Below are 25,732 nucleotides of genomic sequence, written 5' to 3' on the forward strand. Positions count from 1 at the left end.
ATTTTTTTGCCAGATGTACTGGTTTTCTATTTCAGGAGCTGGAAATCATTCTCCCTAACTACAAATGGAATAGATAGGAAAACACATGCTCAGAAACAATCTTTATTATCAGGGCTTTGGCTATATTTTAAAAACAAATTCCAGGACTGATAGTGCCATCACGAAGATCAAACAGCAAACTCAACAGACTTAAAAGGATGTAACTGCTTATATTACACTTCGAGATCTACTGAGTGTAGAATTTGGAAGATTGTTTTAAAATACTGTGGATGGCTAGTTCAGTGGCCATAACAAGGTCCCCAGTGGAATACATTTATTTTTAGTTCTAGCAGGAAGAAAGATTAAAAATATCTGGTAAAGCTACAAATATGAATGAATGATGTTGTTACCCAAATAGGTATATTTGTAGGGCCTGTAATGCTCAGAGTGTCCTCCTTGCATGTTGATGTCAAACACTTGTCACCAGGGAAATTTATCAGAGCCAAACTCTCTGGTATATACCAGACTCCCAACTTGGGTCAGAACTCCAAAGAAGGAGCAAAGAAATAGTTCTTAAGTATGAAAAATATTTAGTCCCCTAACAACATACAAAGTGGAAACAAAACAAAACGACAAGAAAGTGAAATGAGACACTACAGCAATAATACAATGAATAAATAAAACCTTTGCATGAGCCTCCTCTGTTATGATCTATTATCTACTAAGTATAAACCAGGGGTGAAAGATGAAAGATGAGACAGCAGTAGGAAAAACAAGGTTATTTTGGGGTTGATAAAACATCCAAGCCTCATCTTGAAGAGAAGGGATAATACAGGGAAAGTGACAGGCAGTAGATTTGGATATGAAGCTAACTATGAAGCTGGGGTTGATGGCCCAGGAACCAAACCAGGAATAAACATCTGGGTCTGAAAGGTAACTTTGATGTACCTTTAATTACATCAACAGGAAGACAGTGGCTTTGTCGGGATGGGATGGGATTCAAGTAGCAAAGTCAATGGGCTAAAAAGGCTGTACTCTGTTTAAATCACACTGTGGGATCAATTCAGTGTAGAATCTGAAAGATCTAAAGATGGGACTGAAATCTGCAGTCTTCTTGGTGAGTCTGAAAACAGTTACTAGAGTTGTCCCACAAGGATAGACTAGACAATAGGGATAGTGATTGAGTTAAAAAAGGAAGTTGAACAGCACTAAATCTAACAATGACTGGGGTAGTGCTGAAGATTCTTCCTAGGAGTTTGACTGAATTATGCAGGTAAAAAGTGAGGCTGAAACAAGATCCTAAGGTTGATTATCATCCTGGGTTATTAATCATGGTTCAGAGGGAAGGGGAGTCCCAGAATCTGCATAAAGTCCTTTGATTAATTAATGCCATCAAGATTTAAACATGTGGGCTGCTCCTAATTCAAGAGCGCTCAAGAAGATCTTGCCATTCTCAGGAATCAACCTTTAATATTAAACTATATATTTCATCCAATTTCTACTTGCATTCTGGAAGCCTGAACCTCTGTACACATGTACAGAATATGAAATTCCTGGGGGAAAGACAGCCTGACACATATCAATGTGTACTAAGAATTGCACACATACATGCTTATTTCACAAGAACACTCTTTGCTCTAGAGCTCTGATCCTTAACATGGCATTCTCTACATTCTCAAACCACATTCACAGGTATTGTGGGGTGTGCATAGCATTAACAATTTTATAATGTAACCCACCCTGAGTCTGTTCTACGGGAAGGACAGGCTAAAAAACAAATCAAATAAATAATAAATAAACACAGATAAAGTCATCTAGTATCCATTTGTTCAAATGCTATATGCCATACAAAAAATAGTAAACTATGCAACCAGTAACTTATTAGGGCTTATATATTTTGCAGTATATCTTCATTTTTCAGTGGTGGTGTGGTAGTAAAAAAGGGTAAGGTATTTATTTCACATATTACCCTAAAATATCAGCTTATCTTCTGACAGAGATAGGGCCAATGGACCCAACATGCAATTTTTATTGGCAAAGAGTAGTCTAATAAAAATCCTTACAGGACACCACCATTTTCTTCCTGGGTTCTACAGGATGGTAGGCTTGAAGCCCATAGGTAGGGGTGGCTGGATTTTCTTACTGTGCAATACACTGCCTGGCTTCATAGTTAACTGGCTAAAAGTGAACAAACTGAAACTAAACCCTGGAAAGACAAATAGTGCTGGTTGGGGTCTTAAAGGACATTGTTCTCCCCACTTTTGATGGAGTTCAGCTAACCTTTGTTAACTCAGTTAAAAGACTGGACTACTATAATGCATTGTACATTGGTCACCCCTCAAAACCTACTTGGAAGCTCCAGCTCAAAATCTACTTGGAAGCTCCAGAATGTTATGGCTCAGCTATTAACCAGAGCTAGACAGAGCATGCATATTGCTTCTGTTCTTCAGACATTACATTGGCTGCCCATCTGTTACCAGGCTCAGTTTATAGAGCCCTATAGTCCACCACACCAACCTCACTCAGGTCAGCCAGAGCTTCTGAAGGTGCTAATGGGCAAAATCAACAATTGACCATACATGGAGACAGATCAAGATGGGTAGCCATGTTAGTCTGTCTGAAGCAGTAGAAAACAGCAAGAGACAAGTACCACCTTAAAGACTAACAAAATTTGTAGCAAGGTACGAGTTTTTGTGGGTCACTGCTCACTTCTTCAGATGTTCAGAAGTAAACAGTAACTCAGAAAACCTCATACCATGCCAAAAATTTTGTTAGTTTTTAAGGTGTTATTGGACACTTGCTCTTTTCTATTGCCCATACATGTGCATTCTCTATTGTGTCATGTGAATACTTATGTTATGCTTCAGTTCTTTCTGGTGGTTCCAGACAATGCATTGGTTATTTAATGTACCATTTTGGTTATTCTATTGGCTCGCTATGCATAATCTACCTTGAGTCCTTGTGAGAATGAAATATTGGGACGTACCTGAAGGTTTCTTCTCTTCAGTGGGGGAAAGTCATCCAGATGAGCTAGGCCACATCTCCACTTGCTCCAGGCAGAACTTTGCAGATTTGTGTTAGGACCCCTGTTGGAGAGATCGAGACTGAACCTCCAATTGTGTCCATTTGTCATCAACTATATTTTGATATCATTTGGGGAAGGGTAGTGAATGACTTTGCCCCACAGAAGAGAAGAAACCTTCAGGTAGGTTCCAGTGTTTCATTCTCCTTCATTGGGGGAAGTAATCCAAATTGATATAGAATGCTGCTATAGTTGCTGCTACTCTGGTTGAGTGAGCTGTCATGCTTCTAAGTGGAGGCAAGCTTTGTGTCTCATACACCTTGTGGATGTGTTGTTTGACTATAGATGTTCAACACTCTCTTGCCCAAATTTTGACTGCTACAGGAAACAAAGAATTAGAGACACATATGCCACATCTTTTCCTCAGAGCGAGTGTATGCCACATCTTTTCCTTAGGGTAAGTAGGATTGGGGCAGGTTGATATAAAATTTGGAATTTACATTTGCCACAAAGAAAGTATCTATTGTCAGAACAACAAAAATTTTATGAATTACAGAGAGTTCCTTTCTGGACAAAAAAGCAGCTAGTTCTGAAGCTCTCCTGGCTGAGGTTATTGCTACTAAGAATGCAACCTTCCATGATACGATACCTAAGTTCTGTCATGTTTAAGAGCTCAAAAGGAGCCTTTGTGATGGGCTGTAGTACTATGGAAAGGTTCAAAGTCAGAAACCTGTGTCTCACAGATGAGGCTAATTTCCGTTAGGAAACATCTGACATGTATATTTGTTGACAAGTTCCTTAAATTCTTCAACCCTAAGATTGTGTTAAGCACGGCAACCTTTCTCCTTAGAGCGTTCGTCCTTAGACCCTGTTTCCATTCCTTGTGGAGGAACAAGATTATGTCATTATATGAAAGCTTCAAAGGATCCAGCTTTCTATTATCTGCCCATTTTTGAAAAGTTACTCATGTGATTATAGATGTATCTAGTGACAGGCCTTCTAGACTGTAACATAATAGCCACTATTTCTCTAGGTAAACCCTGTATCTCTAAAGTTGTCTGTTCAATTTCCAAACTGTTAGATGTAGACAACCTTGATATGGATGGAGAATTGGACCTTGATTTTTAAGAAATCCTGGTTTGCCAGCAGCTTCCATGGAGTTGCTGCTCCAGTTTCTGGATTAGTTCTGAGAACCATGGGCATCTGGGCCAGAATGGTGCCACGAATGTTATTTCTGCCCCTTCCCTCCTTACTCTGTTTGGGAGTCTGCTGATGGGTGGGATGGGAAGAAAGGCATGCAGGAGATGCTGGCATCTGTTGTCAGGACAAGTTGATGTGGTCACCATCTTCAAGTACTTGAAGGGCTGTCATCTAGAGGATGATGTGGAATTATTTTCTGGGCCCCAGAAAGTAGGACCAGAACCAATGAGTTAAAATTAAATCAAAAGAGTTTCTGTCGCAACATCAGGAAGAACTTCCTGACAGTTAGAGTGATTCCTCTGTGGAACAGGCTTCCTTGGGGAGGTGGTGGGCTCTCCTTCCTTGGAGGTTTATAAACAGAGGCTAGATGGCCATCTGACAGCAATGAAGATCCTGTGAATTTGGAGGGGGGGCGGTTGTGAGTTTTCTGCATTGTGCAGGGGGTTGAACTACATGATCCTACAAGCTGGCTTGTAGTCGTCACCACCTCCTGTGGCAGTGAATGCCACATGTTAATTACTCTTTGGGTGAAGAAGTACCTCCTTTTATCTGTTCTAACCTGACTGCTCAGCAATTTCATTGAACGCCCACGAGTTCTTGTATTGTGAGAAAGGGAGAAAAGTACTTCTTTCTCTACCTTCTCCATCCCATACATAATCTTGTAAACCTCTATCATGTCACCCCACAGTCGACGTTTCTCCAAGCTAAAGAGCCCCAAGCGTTTTAACCTTTCTTCATAGGGAAAGTGTTCCTAACCTTTAATTATTCTAGTTGCCCTTTTCTGCACTTTTTCCAATGCTATAATATCCTTTTTGAGGTGCGGTGACCAGAATTGCACACAGTATTCCAAATGAGACTGCACCATCGATTTATACAGGGGCATTATGATACTGGTTGATTTGTTTTCAATTCCCTTCCTAATAATTCCCAGCATGATGTTGGCCTTTTTTATTGCAATCGCACATTGTCTTGACATTTTCAGTGAGTTATCTACCACGACCCCAAGACATTTTCAGTGAGTTATCTACCATGACCCCTCTTGGTCATTCTCAGCCAGTTCACAACCCATCAACTTGTATTTGTAGCTGGGATTCTTGGCCCCAATGTGCATTACTTTGCACTTGGCCACATTGAACCTCATCTGCCACATTGACGCCCACTCACCCAGCCTCAACAGATCCCTTTGGAGTTCCTCACAATCCTCTCTGGTTCTTACTATCCTTCTTCAGGTTTTCTGATATCCAGTCCTTTTTGAGTCTATGTCTCATTATGTCCTTTTGAAGTGGAAGAAGGGTCCACTGAAGAACTCTGGAATGAAGATGGACATAAGGCACCAAGTCTATCATCGAGATCATGAGACCGAGAACTGCTGACAGTTTCATAATGGCCACAGTGTTCCCCCTGCCCCAGATCTCCATTACAAAGGTTGTGATCCTCTGTTGTTTGTCTAACAAGAAAAACTTTGGCAGATGAGTATGAATCCTGGCTCCCAAATGTATGAGATCTCTTGAGGGGACATGTGACTTTTCTGTGAGTTTAATGGGAATCCATGTGTCTGAAAAAAGCTCATGGTCTGCTCAGTGTACTTGGTGGCTGTCACAGCATCCTTGGCTCTGATTAGAATGTCATCCAGATTCTCATCTGGTGCAGCTTTGGTAAGACCCCTGGAGCAGAAAAGAGGCCAAAGGGTAAGGCTTTGTACTGGAAATGTTGGTCCTGATAAGAAAAATGTAGATACTGCCTGTACACCAGCTGTATTGTAATATGCAGATAAGCCTCACTGAGATCTAAGGACATTAGAACCTCTTGTATCACTTGTAAAATGTGTCACATGAATTCCATTTGGAATTTGCATTTCTTGACCCCGCTGTTCAGATCTTTCAAATTCAGAAATCCACTCTTGGGAACCACAAATACAGCAGAATAAACACTCTTGAAACACTGACATCTGGGAACTTCTGTTGTCCCAACTGTACAAGGTGGTGTATTGCTATTGCAGTGTCTTTGCTGTGACTTGGAAATCAGGGAAGGCATAGACTGGTGGGGTGGGGGGGAGATAAAGACTTTTATTTTGTAGTCTACTTCTATTATAGAGAGGACCCGTTTGTCCTGTTTTGACATCTGCCAGGTCTCTGCAAAGAACTAAAGATGTCCTCCTACTGAAGAGTCAAGAGGTATGTTTTTTGGCTGATGGATTTTCGTCCTTTCTGAAGGCTGGAGTGGATCGCTGGTAGGATCTGGGTATAACCAAAGGACTGGAAGCCTCTAAAGTTCTTGATGTCTCCTCTTCATAGATATCTCCTATAGCCACAACAGGAATGATGATGTTTTGTTCGGACATCCTTATCTCTTGCACCCAAAGTTGATGACATGGCCTTCTTTTGCTCTTTAGTTTCTACTACACCTTGTCTAGAGTAGACTCTCCAAAGAGAAGCCTGCCAGAAAACTTTTCTTATGAGAAGTTACTTTTTTTTATATAAAGGATCTACTTTCCAGCATTTCAGTATTTCTTTTAATTATGATGTTGGCTAATTATGCTCTTGCACAGAACTGGATAGTGCCCTGCAAAGCATCAGAGGCAAACTTGGCCACCCTTTTCATTTTTTAGCAAGACTTCTTCAGGTCCAGAGGTTCCGCATCTAGGTTCTGTAGGAGATTTTCTGCCCAGATGACAATACAGCAGGTGAAAGACAATACTGCTGATGCCTTGATAGCCAAGGAAGATGCCTTCTGTGACTTTTTTAGAGCAATCTCATTCTTCCTCTCCATCAAATCCTTCAGGGTGTTCTCACCATCCTTGGCCAATACTATTCCCAAATACTGAGCAACAACTGGAGCTTCTATTAGTGTGATCTTGAGAACTTCCATGTTTCCTCTGGTAGCAAACAGAACTTTTGGGCTATGGATGTCAAGGAGTTGCCACTGACTGGTAGTGCCTACTCTGCCTTGAGAACATCATCAAAGTAAACCAGAAAGGATGAAACCATCAGGACTCTGATAGGTCTCTTGAAGCCTCTGCTGTTGAGGTTAGCTGAGCCTAAGGATCTTGGTTTCTCTGGCATGTCTAATTGATAGTCTTGGGTGCTAATAACCTTATTTAACAATTGCTGCAAATGGAAATGCAACTGGGAAAGTCTCAGATAATTTTCCTGGACATCAATGTCTTCCTGCGACCATTCACCTTCTTCTTCATTGGAATCTCCCTCCAGCAAGACTTAAGATTGAGGACTCCTCCCCGAACTCAAAATTTGCCAAGTAGCTCTCCCTAAAGTCCAGATCCACCGAGAGCAGGTATTGGGCTGCCCTCTTAGGGCATGCTGCTATATTGCATGCACCTGATTTTTTAGTCCCATTTGGCATAAGGAGAGGTCAGGGCCTCATCTTCTGACGCCTCTGAGGAGTGGGTCACACTCCTTGCTTGCCTGAAGAGTGGCTGGGGAGATTCTGCATAAGATGATGCAGATGACTCTGGTGGCAAGGGGGAATCTCTACTGCGGTGAAATCTTCTGTCATGTCTCCCTATCTCTGAGTCTGCTGCCCTTTGAGCTTGTTCTGGATGAGACTATGAGGAGAAAGGGTAGCCAGTGAATATGTGGGGATTTGGGTCCCAAAGGGGGCCTCCCAGGTGGGTGGTATAGGCCAGGATGTTTGTAAGGCCTGTAGAATCCAGTCTGTTGAAAAGGACAGGAAAAAAACTACCATATTTGGAGTTACCTGTATTCCTGACTGCCAACTGGGATGGTTGGTTATTGTAGACCCAGAGGGATTTATACATCCATTCCCCCAATGCCCCATAGCTGGATCAGGTCCTAGCCAATTAAGATAATGTAATGGAAATTAAACATGAGGAGATATGTGGTGAGCCATACAGCCCTTCTCCATATGAATGGTAGTCCCAGGGCAGCAGAGGGTTAAATTCTACACAGCACTGTAAATGAAGAACACCTGGGATGAGAGGGCTGTGTAGATAAGAAGCAAACAACTTTGGAAAAGGGCGGCAGCTTCAAGGACAGCTTCAGAAGACAGTAGCTTTGGATGGCAGAGGAAGAACGGGTTCAAGCACTGAAGACAGCTTGAGAGAGAAGAGGCCTCAGAGAGGAAGGACAGACTTCTAAGCACTCCACTCCAGCCTAATTTCCTGGACAAACTGCTAGCCTTGTGAAGTAAGCTTTTCTCCTCCTTATAAAGCTCACTGGGTGGGTGAGGGATAGTCTCACTGTTAATATTTGTTAAAGCTGAATAAAGCTTTATTTGGCCACAATTTATTGTTTGTAGGAATCACTAGAACTATGCGTAATACACTCTCCCTGCTTGGAGAGTGAATATCTCTCTCGGGGGGGGGGGGGGGCGGCTTCTGGCCCATTCCCCACCATCTTCAGGCCTCCGATGTTCTAGAAAACAGCATGGTGGTAGCTGCCGTCTGCTTAGCTGGCCAACACCACTTTCCAAGCTGCTGCTGTTTCTATTCATTCATTCATTCATTCATTCATTCATTCATTCATTCAATTCTATTTACATCCCACCCTCCCCACTGAAGCATGCTCAGGGAGGCAAACAAGGGCAATAGGCAAAATTAAATACATTAAAACCAGATAAAACCACAATTACGATTACAGCATTAAAACTATTTAAAACAGCCAATACAATGACATTAAGTACTATATTTGTGATGGCAGTGTAACAATTCTCTCCTGATAATCTCCAGGGGTAATTCAAAACTAAAGGCCAGGCTCTATGGTGATCAGTTTGATTTTGTCCAGACAAGATACCAACTCAATTTAACCAGGCAGAGATAATAGATTTAGCAGTCAAAACTTGGTGGAAGAGCTCCATCTTACAGACCCTGTAGAACCCTCAGTGCCCTAACCTCTTCAGGGAGTTCATTCCACCAGCATGGGGCTGCAACTGAGAAGGCCCTTGTCAAGTTGCAGCCAACCTGGTTTCTGTGGAGGTGGGGATCGAAAGAAGGTTTTGAATCCCAGATTGTAGTACTCTCTGGGGGACATGTGGGGAAAGGTGGTCCCGTAGGTATGCAGGGCCCTGGCCATATAGGGCTTGAAACAAATTCAGTATGCAAATGGTAACCAGTGCAGAGCTTTCAGTGCAGGCTGAATGTGCTCCTGCAAGGGGAGACCCAATAGCAGCCTGGCTGCAGTGTTCTGCACCAGCTGAAGCTTCTGGATTTGAAACAAGGGCAGCCCCATGTAGACGGCATTACAGTAGTCTAGTCTTGCGGTGATCATAGCATGGATCACTGTTACTAGGTCATCATGGTTGAGGAAGGGAGCCAATTGCCTAACTAGTCAGACGCGGTAAAAGCTGATTTGGCAGTGGCTGCCACCTGGGCCTCCATTGTTAAGAGAGGAATCCAGGAGCATTCCCAAACTGGTATCGGTACAAATTCTTCTGGGAGCAAGATCTCCATGGTGAATGCCGGGAGTCAGATCTCCATCCCCAGACAGCCATGGCTCAAATACAGGACCTCTGTCTTGGTTGGATTCTTGCCTCACTGGCATCGGGAAGAGGGAGCATCCCAAAGATTTGGGTTCTTACTCACCACAGCTGGTTGTGTAGCATTTCGTTCTCTAAAGCCTTGTCCCCACTATCCAAAGCTTCAGTGGTGTTGGCAGCTCTCCCTCACTTGTTTTTTTCTCATCTTGGCAGACTTCTTGTATTTTTAATGCCTGAGGACCTCTCCTCCTCCAGTACTTCCAGGGTAAGTTAAATTCTATCCACTAGTTTGGCAAAGAGCAGAGCTCAAGCATCCTGCTGAAGCAGAAAGGTTATGCAAACTGGAAGGTCAGCTTCCATCTTTCCAACAGGGGTCCTCACACAAATTTCCATAGTCCTGCCTGGAGTGAGTGGAGGCATGACCTAACCAATTTGGATGATTTTCTCCACTGAAGGAGAAAGGTGGATTATGAATGTAAATAAAATTAAATTAAAGATTAAATATTGTAGCTACTTTACAAATGATAATGACAGCTATTTCATATTACTCTTTCTATCAGTTCCCAATTAATAAGAAGTTTTAAATTATTGCCAACAAATAATTTATCTTATTGGAAACCTGTTCAACACCATAATTCAGTAACACTGAAAGGATCAGTTTTTATCTGAAAGAAGTGCAATCTTCTATGCTGATATATCTAGATTTATTTTTAACTTAAGATGTTGTTTCGGCTGTTTTCAATATTAGTTTCTCCAATATTAGTTTCCCCAGCTGTACTACAATTTAGAAATGGTTTTGTTAGCACTTTTTCCCAGCACAGTCAAAACAGTTTGTTTTTATAGGTGTCAGAAAAACTTCACTTGGAGGTAAACTAGAGTTTGATTCACTTTCATTGCGGAGTGCATGCCTCATCTATATAAGGAAGCATTTGCTACTTAAAGCTATAATGAAACATTGTCTTTTCCTTCTTGTCTAGTTTCTTAAAATAAGCAATTAATTATAGACTCAGCATTATCAGATTGACAGAGCCATGGATCTTTTCTTAAATAGAATTCATTCAGGTAGCACAGCTATATACAAAACTACTAAAGCAACTTGGATAACAGTATAAACTTGCACCTAGAATATTTAGAAGAACTAATAAATTGTAAGGAAAGGTTATAGTTATGTGTGTAAATAATACAACTCATACCTGTCCCAACACTCTGGTAGGCAAAAGTATCTCTATTTGACATCATTTTTCTTTTTGCCAAAAGGACAGACAGTTACTAGTCTGATTCGAAATTATAAATTCTGATACCTGTAAATAAAACAGAAATACTACTTCAATACATATATTTGAAGACACAAACATAGCAGTCTTGAACATACAGTGATTCAGATAATGGGCATAAACTAACGTCAATATGATTTATGGAATCCTTGTAACACAGACTTTCTAAAAAACAATATTTCAATGAAAAACAGAGGAGGATTCCAATTACCAGATCTAAAATTGTATCATGAAGCAGTTTGTTTAGTATGGATGAAAGAATGGATAACGTTAAATAAAAAACTTTTAGGCCAAGGAAATAAATTTGGCTGGCATGCATACTTGTATTATGGGAAAAAGAGGATGGATGGTCTTTTCTCTCACCATTATATAAGAAGTAATTTATTAAATACATGGATAAAATATAAGAAATATGGTGATGAGAGGAGACTTTAATGGATAGTGCCAGCCGAAGTGATAAAGATAACGGCTAAAACAGCCAAAGAAAAATGGCTATCATATAATAAGTTATTAAAAATACAAAGTGGAAAAATAGAACTGAAAACTGCTGAAGAATTGAGTTATAAATATGACTGGTTTCAAATGCAACAAATAAAAAGTTTGGTGGAGAATGATATTAAAACTGAAGAAATAAGGAAAGAACAAACAGAAATGGAAAAAGTTCTGCTCGGAGACAATGAGAAATTAATTTCAAAAGTATACAAATTACTTTTACAGTAGTCTACAGAAGATGAAGTAGTGAAATCTCAAATGATAAAATGGGCAATTAACGTAAATAAAGAAATAAAGATGGAATCTTGGGAATATTTGTGGAAGAACTCTATGAAACTCGCAACATGTCAAAGTATTAAAGAAAACTGTTTTAAGATGATGTATAGATGGTACATGACTAAAAAAAAATTAGCAAAGATCAACAACAAGAAGCCAGACAGGTGTTGGAAATGTAAAAAGCATGAAGGTTCTTTCTACCATATGTGGTGGACTTGCGAAAGAGCTAAAATGTTTTGACAAATGATTCAGCAAGAGATTTCGAATATTTTGGGATATGAATTTAACAAAGTTGCAGAGACTTTTCTGCTGGGATTACAAATGGAAAAATTTCCAAAAGAAGATAGAACTTTAATATGGTACTTGCTCTCAGCTGCTAGGACATTGTATGCGCAGTTGTGGAAGCAAGAAAAAATACCAGAGAAATGGGACTGGATTATAAAAGTTATGTCATGGAGTGAAATGGACAAATTAACAAGAAAATTAAGAGACTATGATTTGGAGCTTTTTAAGTTGGAGTGGAAGAAGTTCAGAAGATACGTAGAAAAAGAGTGGAAAATAAAAGGACATTGGACAATTTTTGATACTGATTAAAGTTTTTTTTTTAAACAAAAGTATAATTTTTGGTTTTTTAATAGTTAAAGGTACCTTTAATATTTTTTTTTTAAGTAAATAACACTGGTGGGGGTCAAGTAACGGGGGGAGGGGTGGGGGAAAAGTAAGATATGGGGTAGAAGAATTTTTCTCTTTTAAGTCTTTATAAGATGTAGATATAGTTTTGCTACCATATGTTACTATTAAAAATTGTTTATTCAAAAGAAAGTTGAGAACAGTGTTTTAAAGTTCACGTGTACTTTAATGTTAACATGTAGCTCATACATGAACTATTTTCATTCATTTGGATGGAAGGGACTGACTCATATGTCATATGCTATATGACTTATATAGCATATGTCTACTGAAATGAATTAGGAGACAGTTACAGGTAGCAGAACTCTGTCTGTGTGTCATAGTTTCCATGTTTAGAACAGATGTTTGGCTTAAAGCATATATTGTTCTATTCTTTACCTGTTTTGGAATGAAGCCATACATAGTTACTGAACAAGCATCTTTATCAAAAAAGTCATTAACTAATCTCTTTTAAATCTATTTTTAGTGGAAATATACCCCAAGGGTCAAGAATGGATGACAATAGTTTAAAACATAAATAAATAAACATAAATATTAAGAACCACAAAATAATGCCCTATACAGATAATTCCAGGCTACCATCAGTGTTCCTGACTGAAAATATATACAAAAGATGCTTCAGTGTAAAAGTGGGAGGCATATTTAATACAGTTAGACAGGATCATAATTAGGGAGAAAGAACCTTTTATTTTCATCACTAAATTTTGTTGGCTTGCCATATAATCTCAGTACATGCATTATTCAAAAATATTTTTATCCCAGCATGGAATCTTGCGTGCAGGATTTAAGACATGAATGTTTGAAGAATATTCAATAAAGATTAATGATGCTGTGTAAATGTTATTAATATAAGAAAATGGGAACAAACTTTCATTTCAACAGCTTTGTCTGCCATTCTTTACCAACATGATACATGACTCAAGCTGTAGAAAACATAACAATGAAAAAGGTATTGTACTAATGGTGCAGCTTACAGGGTTTTTTTTTTTCCTTTTTGCATAATACTTAAGTAAAAATTAAAGTCTACAAATTATTTAGAAACAAGCTAAAATAAGACAAACATAAAGCTATCTGAAGAATAAAATTAAAATCTGTTTTATATTTCCCTGCTGCTGTATAGTATCAGAAACAGAGCTGGTAAACAGTTAAGGAAAGCACCAATATTATTACATGACAACATGAAAAAGGCACATCCCTCCCCCAAAGGATGACTTGGCACTAGTTAGCTGTTTCTTAAATAAAAAATTTAAGATTCACAAGAGGTGGAAAGGAACTTAATAGTAACCAAGAGTCATTTGATGGAACTAAAAAACAGTGCTTGTTTCAACATAACAAAGGTTCACTTTACAGCCAAACATTTGCATTGTGCATTAGTCATACTACCTGTCAGGGCTTTTTTTGTAGCAGGAACTCCTTTGCATATTAACAGGGCTAGTCCTTTCACTAGGCAGTCCAGGCGGCTGCCTGGGCCCTGGCCCTGGCAAGGGCACTGGTGCAAGCCCCTGGAGGGTGTTGGAATGGTCCTTGCACCCACCCTCACCTCCATGGTGAGGGAAGTACCAGTGAAAGCAGCGGGGAGGAATCACACATCTGTGCTGCAGAGCGTGCTACAGGGCTTCCCATCACTGGAGCTAGGGCAGCCTCACAACATGCTCCACAGTGAAGGCATGCGGCTGTTCCCTGCCGCTTTCAGAAGGGGCTGGGTGCCCTGCCTAGGGCGCTGTTCCACCTAAAGCCACTGCTGGGTAATAGGCCATACCCCATGATTTAGCCAGTCTTCCAATAAAGGATAAAAGAGTTAGACTCAGGGCCAAATTTGTGTTAATAAGAACATTTGTTTCCAGCTGAAAAGGTGGACTTATAAAGGGAGGGGCGCAGCTAATGTAATTTTTAAAATATAATTTTAATATAATTTTTAAATCGTCCCCATTTGTTTTAATATACTGACACAGTACTGTATACAAATGCATCTTTTACTTAATTTGTAATCTACTGAAAGTAACTTCTCCTTCATTTGTAGGTGAAACAGTAAAGACATAATATAAATAGTTTGATTAGGAAGCCACCATAATCCTGTTAATATAATTCCTTACTTTTTATTTCAGTTCCTGGATTCTAAAATGACAAACATAAATCTTCTAAACAAAAGAGACAAAACAGTTCAATACATGGAACTTAAGGGAACTCAACATAACTAATAATAGCACAGAGGTGAGGGGAACACATGGCCTAAGTGTTTGACTGGCAGCATATTTTTTAAAAGGGTATTTCATCACAATTTATGTTCTTATTTATAAGGAGCCTTGTCATCCCATAACAAGTGATATATATTTGTACTGGACATCAGAAGGGAAAATCCTTTATCTGAAGTGTCATAACATATAAACAAAAGAATCATGTCAGAGAAAGTTGACAGTGATGGAAAAGACCAAAAATATCTATATGGCACTCATGTGAAAGTTTCACAAATGTCAGAATAATATATGTGTGTGCCTCCCAATAAGCATTTAATCATTATGGAACAGTCACACACAGTTTCTTTTTATATAGTTACCGTACAAACATTATTCTTTTATTTTTAGTCAGAATTTTAAAAGAAACCCCCAAAGACATATATTCTAAATGTGATAAAAAAGAGTCACTCAGGATCAGAATTCTCCATCAGGAAATCCAAATGCTCTACAAAACTACATCAAAACTTATGGCCATAGACTTGTACAGTTGATCAATTACTTGTTATGACATATTGGACATCTACTGTTAAATTAAAGGAAATTCCTTTACAATTTATTTAGGGAAACAGTGTCATACAGTGTTGGACTAATACCTGGGAGATGCAGGTTCAGATTCCCACTCAGAACTGAAGCCAACTGGGTGACCTCGAGCCATTCACTCTATGCCTAACCTACTGCACAGGGCTGTTTTAAAAGCAGCATGGGGAAGGAGAACCATGCCTGCCACCCTGAAGTCCTTGAAGGCATGTGGGCATTTTAACATGTGCTAGAGCACAAAACATGATGATATGTTTATTCTATAAAAAGCCCATAAAGCTACAAAAATAAATAAATTGTATGTTGTGCAAATAGCCTTCAAAAAGGAAATGAACAAGAAATTGGGAAGAGAAAGGACAGGACTTTTTTGTAAGAGTACTCACTAGTACCAAGTGCTGGCACCTGGCGGGGGGCGGGGGGGGGGAGTTTTCTCAATTTCTAAAGGAGAAACTGGTAAAAACCAGTGTGACTTTATAAATGAATATCGACAACTTGGGGTTTCTTAAGCCAAAAAAACACTGTCCAAGAATATTATATGCATGTCTAAACAGTAAGCATATACTTGGAATCCACTATAATCATTTACCCTCTCATGGATTGCTGCCTTGACATGGCAAGAGGGCTTGCGCAGTTTAGTGAGGCTGTGGGCTATGCCATGCAAGGCCACTGAAGATGGACAGGCCACAGCTGAGAACCCAGACAAAATGTGATCCACTGGAGAAGGAAATTGCAAACCACTCCAGTATCCTTGCCAAGAAAACCCCATGGACAGTAACAAAAGGCTAAAAGATATGGCACTGGAAAATGAGCCCCTCAGGTTATAAGGTGCCCAATATGCTACTGGGGAAGAGAGGAGGGCAAGTCCAAGTAATTGCAGAAAGAGTGAAGCAGCTGGGCCAAAGCTGAAAAGACGCTCAGCTGTGGATGTGTCTGATGGTGAAAGAATAGTCCAATGCTGCAAAGAACAATACTGCACTGCAACGCGGAACGTAAGATCTATGAATCAAGGTAAGCTAGATGTAATCAAACAAGAGATGGCAAGACGGAACATCAACATCTTGGGAATCAGTGAACTAAAATGGATGAGAATGGGTAAATTTAACTCAGAGGATCACTACATCTATTATTGTGGGCAAGAGTCCTGTAGAAGAAATGGTGTGGCCTTTATAGTTAACAAGAGAGTGAGGAAAGCAGTAATGGGATACAATTTCAAAAATGACAGAATGATCTCAGTCCATATCCAAGGCAAACCATTCAATATCACAGTAATCCAAGTCTATGCCCAAACCACTGATGCAGAAGAGGCTGAAGTGGACCAGTTTTATGAAGATCTACAACACCTTCTAGAATTAACACCAAAAAAAGATGTCCTCATCATTATAGGGGACCTGAATGCCAGAGTGGGAAGTCAAAAGGTAACCAGAACAACTGACAAGTTTGGTCTTGGAGAACAAAATGAAGCCGGGCATAGGCTAATGAGTTTTGCCAAGAGAACAAGCTGGTCATAGTGAACACCCTCTTCCAACAACCTAAAAGGCGACTCTACACATGGACATCACCTGATGGGCAACACAGAAATCAGATTGATTATGTACTCTGCAGTCAAAGATGGAAAAGTTCCTCAGCAAAAACAAGACCTGGAGCTGACTGCAGCTCAGATCATGAGTTGCTCATTGCAAAATTCAGGCTTAAACTGAAGAAAACTGGGGAAGCCATTAGGCCATTCAGGTTTGACCTTGATCACATCCTTTATGAATATACAGTGGAGGTGAAGAATAGGTTTAAGGAACTAGAGTTGATAGACAGAGTGCCTGAAGAACTATAGATGGAGGTTTGTGACACTGTACAGAAGGCAGCAATCAGCACCATCCCAAAGAAAGAAATGCAAGAAAGCTGTCTGATGAGGCTTTACAAATAGCTGAGGAAAGAAGGAAAGCAAAAGGCAAAGGTGAAAAGGAAAAATTCAAACAACTGAATGCAGATTTTCAGAGAACAGCAAGGAGAGATAAGGAGGCCTTCCTGAAGGAACAATGCAAAGCAATAGAGGAAAATAATAGAATGGGAAGGACAAGAGATCTCTTCAAGAAAATTGGAGAAATCAAGGGAATGTTTCATGCAAAGATGGCCATGATAAAAGGACAAAAATGGTAGGAACCTAACAGAAGCAGAAGAGAAGGCAAGAATACACTGAAGAATTATACAAGAAGGAACTCAATGTTCTTGACAACCATGACAGTGAAATTGCTGACCTAGAGCCAGACATTCTGGAGTGTGAAGTCAAATGGGCCTTAGAAAGCATTACTAACAACAAAGCGAGCAGAGATGACGGTATCCCAGTTGAGCTATTCAAAGTCCTAAAAGATGATGCTGTTAAAGTGATGCACACATTATGTCAACAAATCAGAAAAATGCAACAGTGGCCATGGGATTGGAAAAGATCAGTTTATTTTCCAATCCCAAAGAAGGGTAATGCCAAGGAATGTTCAAACTATCGCACCATTGCACTCATTTCACATGCCAGCAAGGTCATGTTAAAGATCCTACAAGCTAGGCTTCAGCAATCGGGAACTACCAGAAGTTCAAGCTGGGTTTTGTAGAGGTCGACGAACTAGAAATCAAATTGCCAACATTCGCTGGATTATGGAGAAAGCACGGGAGTATCAGAAAAAAGTCTATTTCTGTTTCATTGACTATGCTGAAGCCTTTGATTGTGAGGATCACAACAAACTGTGGCAAGTCCTTAAAGAGACGGGAGTATCAGACCACCTCACATGTCTCCTGAGAAACCTGTATAAGGGTCAAGATGCAACTGTCAGAATGGGATATAGAACAACTGATTGGTTTAGAATAGGAAAAGAAGTTCGACAAGGATGTACATTGTCACCCTGCTTATTTAATTTATATGCAGAGTACATTATGCAAAATGCTGGCCTGGATGAAGCACAAACTGGAATTAAGATTGCAGGGAAAACATCAACAACCTCAGATATACAGATGATATCACTCTAATGGCAGAAAGTGAGGAGGACCTAAAAAACCTCTTGTTGAGGGTGAAAGAGGAGAGCACAAAAGCAGGCTTGAAACTCAACATCAAAAAGCTAAGATCATGGCATCTGGCCCCATCACACCTTGGCAAATAGAAGGGGAAGACATGGAAGTAGTGACAGACTTCACATTTCTGGGATCCAAGGTCACTGCAGATGGTGACTGTAGCCATGAAATTAAAAGACATTTGCTCCTTGGGAGGATAGCTATAGTGAACCTGTGCAGTTTAATAAAAAGTAGAGATATCACCCTGCCAACAAAAGTCAAGTCAAGTCAAATTTATTTTTATATCCCACCCTCCCCCGCCAAAGGCGGGCCCAGGGCGGCTCACAGACATGGAAACCATGATTTAGTCCGTATAGTCAAAGTGATCGTATTCCCAGTAGTAATGTATGGCTGCGAGAGCTAGCCCATAAGAAAGGCCGAGCACAGAAGAATAGATGCTTTTGAGCTGTGGTGCTGGAGAAGAATCTAGAGAGTCCCTTGGACTGCAAGAAGATCCTGTCAGTCAGTCCTAAGGGAAATCAACCCAGACTGTTCCCTGGAAGGTCAGATGCTGAAGCAGAAGTTCAAATACTTTGGCCACCAAATGAGAAGGGGGCACTGGAGAAGACCCTGATCCTGGGAAAGACAGAAGGCAAAAGAAGAAGAGGACAGCAAAAGATGAGATGGCTGGACAGCATTAGTGATGTAACTAACAAATTTGAACAAACTTCAGAGGATGGTGGAAGACAGGAGGGCCTGGCGTGACTTTGTCCATGGGGTTGCAAAGAGTCAGACTCAACTGTGCGACTGAACAACAACAAATAATATTTAAGACTTTTTCAGCATTAAATAACATGATTACATAAGATAAAATAGCAATGCTGGATTAAGCCAATGGTCTATGTCAGGGATGTCAAACATGCTGCCCGGGGACCGAATCAGGTGCCCAGAGGGCTCCTATCTGGCCCGAGCAACTGGCTGTCATCGCCTTCCTTCTCCTTTTCTCTTGCTTCCTTCTGCATCACAGCTTGCTTTACCAAGCTTGCTCAACTGCACAGAGCAAAGCCTCTATTTTCCCCATTGGCTGAGGCTTCTCTCTTGGGGAGGAAGGGGGGAGGAATAACTTGCTATGCCAGGCTATCTCAATCACACAGCAGAGTTACTGAACCAAGCCTCTCTTCCTTCTATTAGTTGAGGCTCATCCCTCTCCTGGTCCCCTGGGGAAGGAAAGAAAGAGCCAGAGCTTCCTTTGGCCAGTTCCCTGGATCACACAGGAGAGATACAAAAGAGCACCTTTAAGACCAACAAGTGCTAATGTTTTAAGCATGTTTTACTTTAAGCTTTTGTGTTTATGTCCATAAAGTTTATATCTCTGCTACCTGGCATTACATTTTATGACACACATGGTCCAGCCCAACAAGGTATCATTTATGTCAGATCTAGCCCTCATTAACAAATGAGTTTGACACCATTGCGCTATCTGGTTTACAATCCTGTTTCATGTAGTGGCCAACAGAAATGAGCACAAACTGCATTTTTGCAGTTCAGTTCAAGGCTTGTGGCTGAATGGATATGTCAGTTCACAAACCAAACCAGTCTGTATAGGTTTGTGAAACATTTCAAGTTTAAACTCCTGCTTTCTGCTCCCCACAAAAGCTGCAAGGAGCAGATAGAAGACTTGAAATGACTCTGAGTCATTTAAACTCTCCAGTTTTGCTTCTCCCCTTGATGTGGCAGGGAGCAGAACAGGAGGGTTTAAATGGCTAAGAGCCATTTAACCCTCTGGTTTTTCTCCCATCGTTTCCAAGTAGCAGAGAACAAAAACACAGGGTTAAATATGGGAGTGAAGTGATTTCCAGAGGCATTTTACCCCCACCTTTCTGCTGTCTGTGGCCAGCAGAAAGGTGAAGATGAAATGCCTCCAGAAAGGGACTTCAGCCTTTCCATTTAAACCCTCCTTTCTGCTGCCTGTGGTTTTTAATGGGAAGCAGAAAGGAGGGCCATTTAAACACCTGCGTTCTACTCCTTGCAGAAAACTGCAGGGAGCAGAAAGCAGCAGTGATTTAAATGGCTCCACAAAAAGCCATGAGGAACTGAAAGCAGGGTTTTAATGGCTCAGAGCCATTTAAACCAAACAGGTGAGCAGCTGGGAGCTTCTGGTGAAGCTGTATGTGTTGAAGAGCAGAAAAGAGGAGTAAACCCCTGCTTTCTGCTCTTCATGAACTATCAGAAGCTACTACAAATTGTGCCAAAAATTGTGATAGTTCATCTTGGTTCCTGTAGTTTGTGAACTCTGAGCAGGCCAAAATTTGTGATGAACTTCAGTTTGTCAGTCAGTTTGTGCCCAACCCTAGTGGCCAATGAGTGCCACTGAAGGCCTACAAGCAGGGCAGATATTACTATTCACATCTCTGACATACCAGTATATTTTTATGTAACATTCACTGGCATTTTGTCTGTTCCCCTTCAAAAGTCTAAGTATTATCACTGATTGGAATAGGATTTTACAAATATTTCAGAATACTAAGTATCCAAATCCAACATCAATGATTAATCCACAGGTGGGAGCACACCTCCTGATTTCTACTATTTATATGCCTTAAAAACAAGGCACCTCTGTTTTTGCCAGAATTTGAATGTACGGTTGACTGAGAACAGATACTGGCTGAGATTAAATCTTTAACATGCTGTGGTAAAGGACAACTTACATTTAAAATACATGGAACTATAAAATGATAGAAGCATGTTCGTACAATTACAGGTTAAAATTCTCCCAGGCTAGGAATTTTACAGATAACTTTGAGTCTCTAAAACTAATACTAAAAATTAGGATTCTATTTTTTAAAAAACAAGATAGCAATACATGAATGTAATTTACCATGGCAATTCCTCTTAACATTGCAGACTTTCTGATGTTGAGGGAAAATATAGTAGAGGAAGCACATATGACTTCATCTTTTCCTCAAAGGAAATCACAAAGGACACTGGGAGAACAGCACCTTTTAACAAAAAAGAGTAACATTATTCATTTTGTTAAGTAAACTTACTAACACATTTAGTAAATATATTCGTTGGAACCTGCAACAAGGAAACAATCTTCTTTAATAAATAAAATACCTTTAAACTTTGCTATGATAAAAAGTAAAAACTTTAGACAAGCTTCATGGAGTTGCTGAATATGTCAGCAACCAAAAATCACATTTTAAAAATGACACCATAGCCTTTTAGGCTTCATTATAACAAAATACTCATCTTCAGATAGCTAAATCAGCAGATTGGGAGCACACAGAGGCTAAGCAAAGCTTTCTTCAAACTTGGGGCACTCTCCATCTCTGCAGAAAAATATGAAAACCAAAAAATACACAGGGGGTTTAAATCCCCTGAAAAGTAAAGCAGCATTCTTTGTGCAAGCACAGATGACACAGTAGAAATCCTTCCATCCCTTCTGCTGGCAGAAGTGCTTTCTGTCCTGAAAGGCCCAATGTATGTGAAGCACTTAGAGCATTTGAAAACACTGTTAAACTGCTGTGGAATGTTTTAAACCCCCTTTCTTTTTAAACAGAGAAGGAAAATTTATTCTCTAAATAATAATGTACTTTTTAGCTGCAGAAAAATCAAATGAGGTGCATGGCTATTTTATACAGCCTATATCACATCTATTGGGGAAATTAAAACCTGATATTTCTCCAAGTCCTGCTAGCATACACCCAAAAGCTCTTAAAGAGCTCAGGTGTGAGGCAGTTGATCTGCTAACCTGTATATGTAACCTGTCACTAAATTCAGCCACTGTATTAGAAGACTGAATAGCAAATGTTATACTAATTTTAAAAAGGAATCTAGAGGAGAACTAGGAAATTACAGCCCAGTCAGCCAATGTTTGTCCCAGGCAAATTAATAGAATCTGTAATCAAAGACAGAATTGTTAAGCACATAGAGGAACAAAGCCTGCTGAGAGAAAGCCAGCATGGCTCCTGCAAAGGGAACTCCAACCTCTTGGAGCTTTTTGAGAAAGTGAACTAGCATTTAGGCAGTGGTGACCTAGAAGACGTTATATACTTGGACTTTCAAAAGGCATTTGAGAATGTACCTCACCAAATACTTCTGAATAAGACTTAGCAGTCATAGAATAAGAGGATGAGTTTTCGTATGGATAAAAAACTGGCTAAATGACAGGAAGCAAAGAGCAGGAATCGGTGGACAGTTCTCACAATGGAGGGAAGTAAGCAGTGGGGTCTCACAAGGATTGGTACTGGGGCCAGTACTATTTAATTTATCCATAAATGATATGGAACTTGGGGTGAGGAATCTAGTGGCCAAGTTTCCAGATTACACAATATTATTCAGGATGGTGACAACCAATGCTGACTGGGTAGAGTTCTAGGGTGAGTGGGCAACAATGTCGCAAATGAAGTTCCATGTTGTTACATTTAAGCTAATTCGCACTGAAACAGCCAAAAAAGACTAGGTGGTTGGAGAACATTTCCTATGAGGAAAGGCTGAAAAGTCTGGGCCTTTTTAGTTTAGAAGATACAACTACGAAAAGATGACTAAGAAGAGATGACTAAGGGAGGGACAAGATAAGAGGTTTATAAAATTGGGCAACCAAAACGATTAAGCAATTAGAGCACCTTTCCTATGAGGAAATAAAGGAGACAATTAAGGGAGAGACATGATTACAGATTTTCAAAATTATGCATGGGATAGAAAAGTTTGCAAAGAGAAATTTTTCCCCTCTCCCAAAATACTAGAACTTTATATTTACAAAGTATCTACTAGGCCTTTATATCTACTTTTGATTGTAAATCATTATTGCTTTTATATCTACTTTTGATTGTGAATCATTATTGCTTTTATTCCAATAAAGGTCTGAATGAACGAGAGCATCCAATGAAGTTGATTGGCGAAAAGTTCTGGATGGACAAAAAGAAATACTACTTTACACACAGAGTGATTAAAATGTAGAATTTGCTGCCAGAGGGTGTAGCGATGGCTACAGGAATAAACAGCCTTAAAAGGGGCTTAGACAGATAAGTCTATCAGTAGCTATTAGCCATGGTGACTGAGGGGAATATCCACATTCAAAGGCACTAACAGTGCAATCCTAAGAGCACTTTCCTGGGAGTAAGCCCTGTTGAATAGACCTTAGTAGAATTCAGAGTAGACCTGCTTAGGATTTCTCTCTAAATCTCTGAATTCTAGAACTGGGAAGCAACATCGAGGGAAGGCCTCAGCCTGTATGCCCTGCTGTTGGCCCTCCAGAGGAACTGGTTGGCCAGCCACTGTGTAAGACAGGATGCTGGACTAGATGGACTATTGGTCTGATCCAACAGGGTTTTTCTTGTGTCCTTAAAAACTGAACACTTCCCATTAACATATGTTCCCTCGTGAGGCATGTATCTATGGAGTTTAAAGAGTTTTGCCAACAATAATAAAAAAAGAAGAATTCTGGAATATAAGCAACAGCCCCATGGTGATTTCTACAGGTATCATTCCTAACATTTTGTCCACAAGTGTTAAATTGCTCAGCTTTCTACTCTCTCCAACTAAATTACACCCAGCTAAAAAAGTCAACCCAAATTGTAAAGGCTTGGAGTACTTCAGCAGTCACTCAGTCTTGCAACATTTTCACACATCACATTAGATGCACCATGGAGTCTCCTGTGTATCATTTTTACAAAATGGAGTATGATGTGCATACTATGAAACAAAGCCATTCAAAAACACATTTATGTTCCAATTAATGTAGACCTTATGTTTCTATTGCATACACAGGAAGATAAATAGCACTTAAATTCCACATCACAAGTAAAATGATGTGGACTGTGACCCAGATGAATCTACAATATGGATAGTTATTCAAGGATGATGCTCTTTACAGTAACCCCCATGTTCTACATTTGCAGTATAATGCCAAGTAGAGAGGTGTTTTTGATAGCTCTTTTTAGTCCTGGAATACCCTCCCTGCAAATATATCAAAATTGAAGAACATTTTCACAAATGCTTCTTTATATTTCCTCCATCTGTAATGGAAACGTATGGTGTGTCATTCCATGGACCCAGATCATTAACGATTTATAGATGATAATCAACACATTGAATTGGACCAGAAAACAAAGATCATCACTACAACTGTTTATAAATTAGCTACATATGTTATTGACTCACTTGCTCTGAGATGACTGCTGTCCAATACTGCAATTGCTGAAGTTTCCAAATAGTCTTCAAGAGCAACTCTGTAAAGAACCTACTGAAGTAGCAACTCTACAGACTGGAAAGGCTCTGTTTCAAAATTGCTTTGGCTGTAATTCAGCAAAGGTTTCATCATGCATAAGAACAAGGGTGTCAAACATGAAGCCCGGGGGTCGAATCAGGCGCCTGTTGGACTCCTAACAGGCTTCTGAGCAACTGACTGTTATCTGCTTCCTTCTCCCTCTCTCTTGCTTCCTTCTGCATCACACCTTTGCCAGGCTTGCTCAATCGCACAGGAGCTACAGAGCAAAACCTTTATTTTCTCCATTGGCTGAGGCTCTTCCCTTGAGGAAGAAGTGGGGGGGGGGGAGAGTCTACTTTGCCAGGCTCTCTCAATTGCACAGCTTCCTTTGCCAGTTCCATGGATCACATGGGAGAGATCAAAGAAAGCACATTTAAGACCAACAAGTGCTAATGTTTTAAGCATAATTTATTTTAATTTTTTTTCAAAAAAAATCTTTAATTGTGTTTGTCTGTGTCCTTTATAAAGTTTATATCTCTGCTACCTGGCATTACATTTTATGACACACATGGCCTGGCTTGACAAGGTTTCATTTATGTCAGATCCATCCCTCATAACAAATGAGTTTGCCACCATGCATAAGAAGGATAACTGAGAATGCTTTTATACATAGATCTCCTGAGTCTCCAGGTAGACACAATGCTAGATGACAAACATGATAATTCGGGGGTTAATGTATAAGAAGTAGTTTTACATTCATTTACTCAGACTTCTGTTTCAATCAGTGGCTCACTGAATAACAACAAGCACCGATTAAGGCAATAGCCTTCCAAAACTATTCAAGAATATACTGAATCTGAACATGGTATCTATTGAGACTGTCACAGGTATCTCTTTAAACCATTTAAGGCATGGGGTACTATTACATATTGTGGAAGGGAATCATACAAGTTAATTGTGTTATGTCCTGAATCTACTGCTTACAAAATTTTCATTGGATAACCAAGTTCTAGTATTATGAGAGAGAGAGACAGACAGACAGAATGAATGAATGATTGATGGCCTGGATTGAGCTACACGTTTAATGGCAATTTTCTTTACAAGGGACAGTGAGTTTTGTCAATTTCCTCCTCCAACTGCAAGCTTTCCTTTGCCCCCACTCTGTCCCTGCAGATCCAGTGATTTGCCAAGGAATGAATTGCGGGAAGGGGTCTCAGGGGGCTGCAGCAGAAAAGCAGAATGAATAGGAATCAATGCTCTATTTTAAGAAAATTTAAATGCTTTATGGCTAGTGGGTTGGATCTATTGAAGAGTTTCTGTGGGCACAATGACTTCT

At 40.0% G+C, this 25,732-nt stretch overlaps 1 protein-coding gene across 2 annotated transcripts in view; it reads right to left on the reverse strand.

Annotated features, from left to right (window-relative positions):
- PHLDB2 (pleckstrin homology like domain family B member 2) overlaps window positions 1-25,732 on the reverse strand; it is a 123,651-nt gene that overhangs the window by 93,018 nt on the left and 4,901 nt on the right. For both annotated transcript variants that reach the window (XM_060234527.1, XM_060234526.1), the window contains exons 2-3: window positions 21,064-21,184; window positions 10,846-10,953 (exon numbers count right to left, since the gene is read on the reverse strand). In XM_060234527.1, the coding sequence (XP_060090510.1) occupies window positions 10,846-10,891 (46 nt within the window). In that variant the 5' untranslated portion in view covers window positions 10,892-10,953; window positions 21,064-21,184. The remainder of the gene's footprint in view (window positions 1-10,845; window positions 10,954-21,063; window positions 21,185-25,732) is intronic.

Source organism: Heteronotia binoei, chromosome 3, assembly GCF_032191835.1.
Source record: "Heteronotia binoei isolate CCM8104 ecotype False Entrance Well chromosome 3, APGP_CSIRO_Hbin_v1, whole genome shotgun sequence".
Taxonomy (NCBI): domain Eukaryota; kingdom Metazoa; phylum Chordata; class Lepidosauria; order Squamata; family Gekkonidae; genus Heteronotia; species Heteronotia binoei.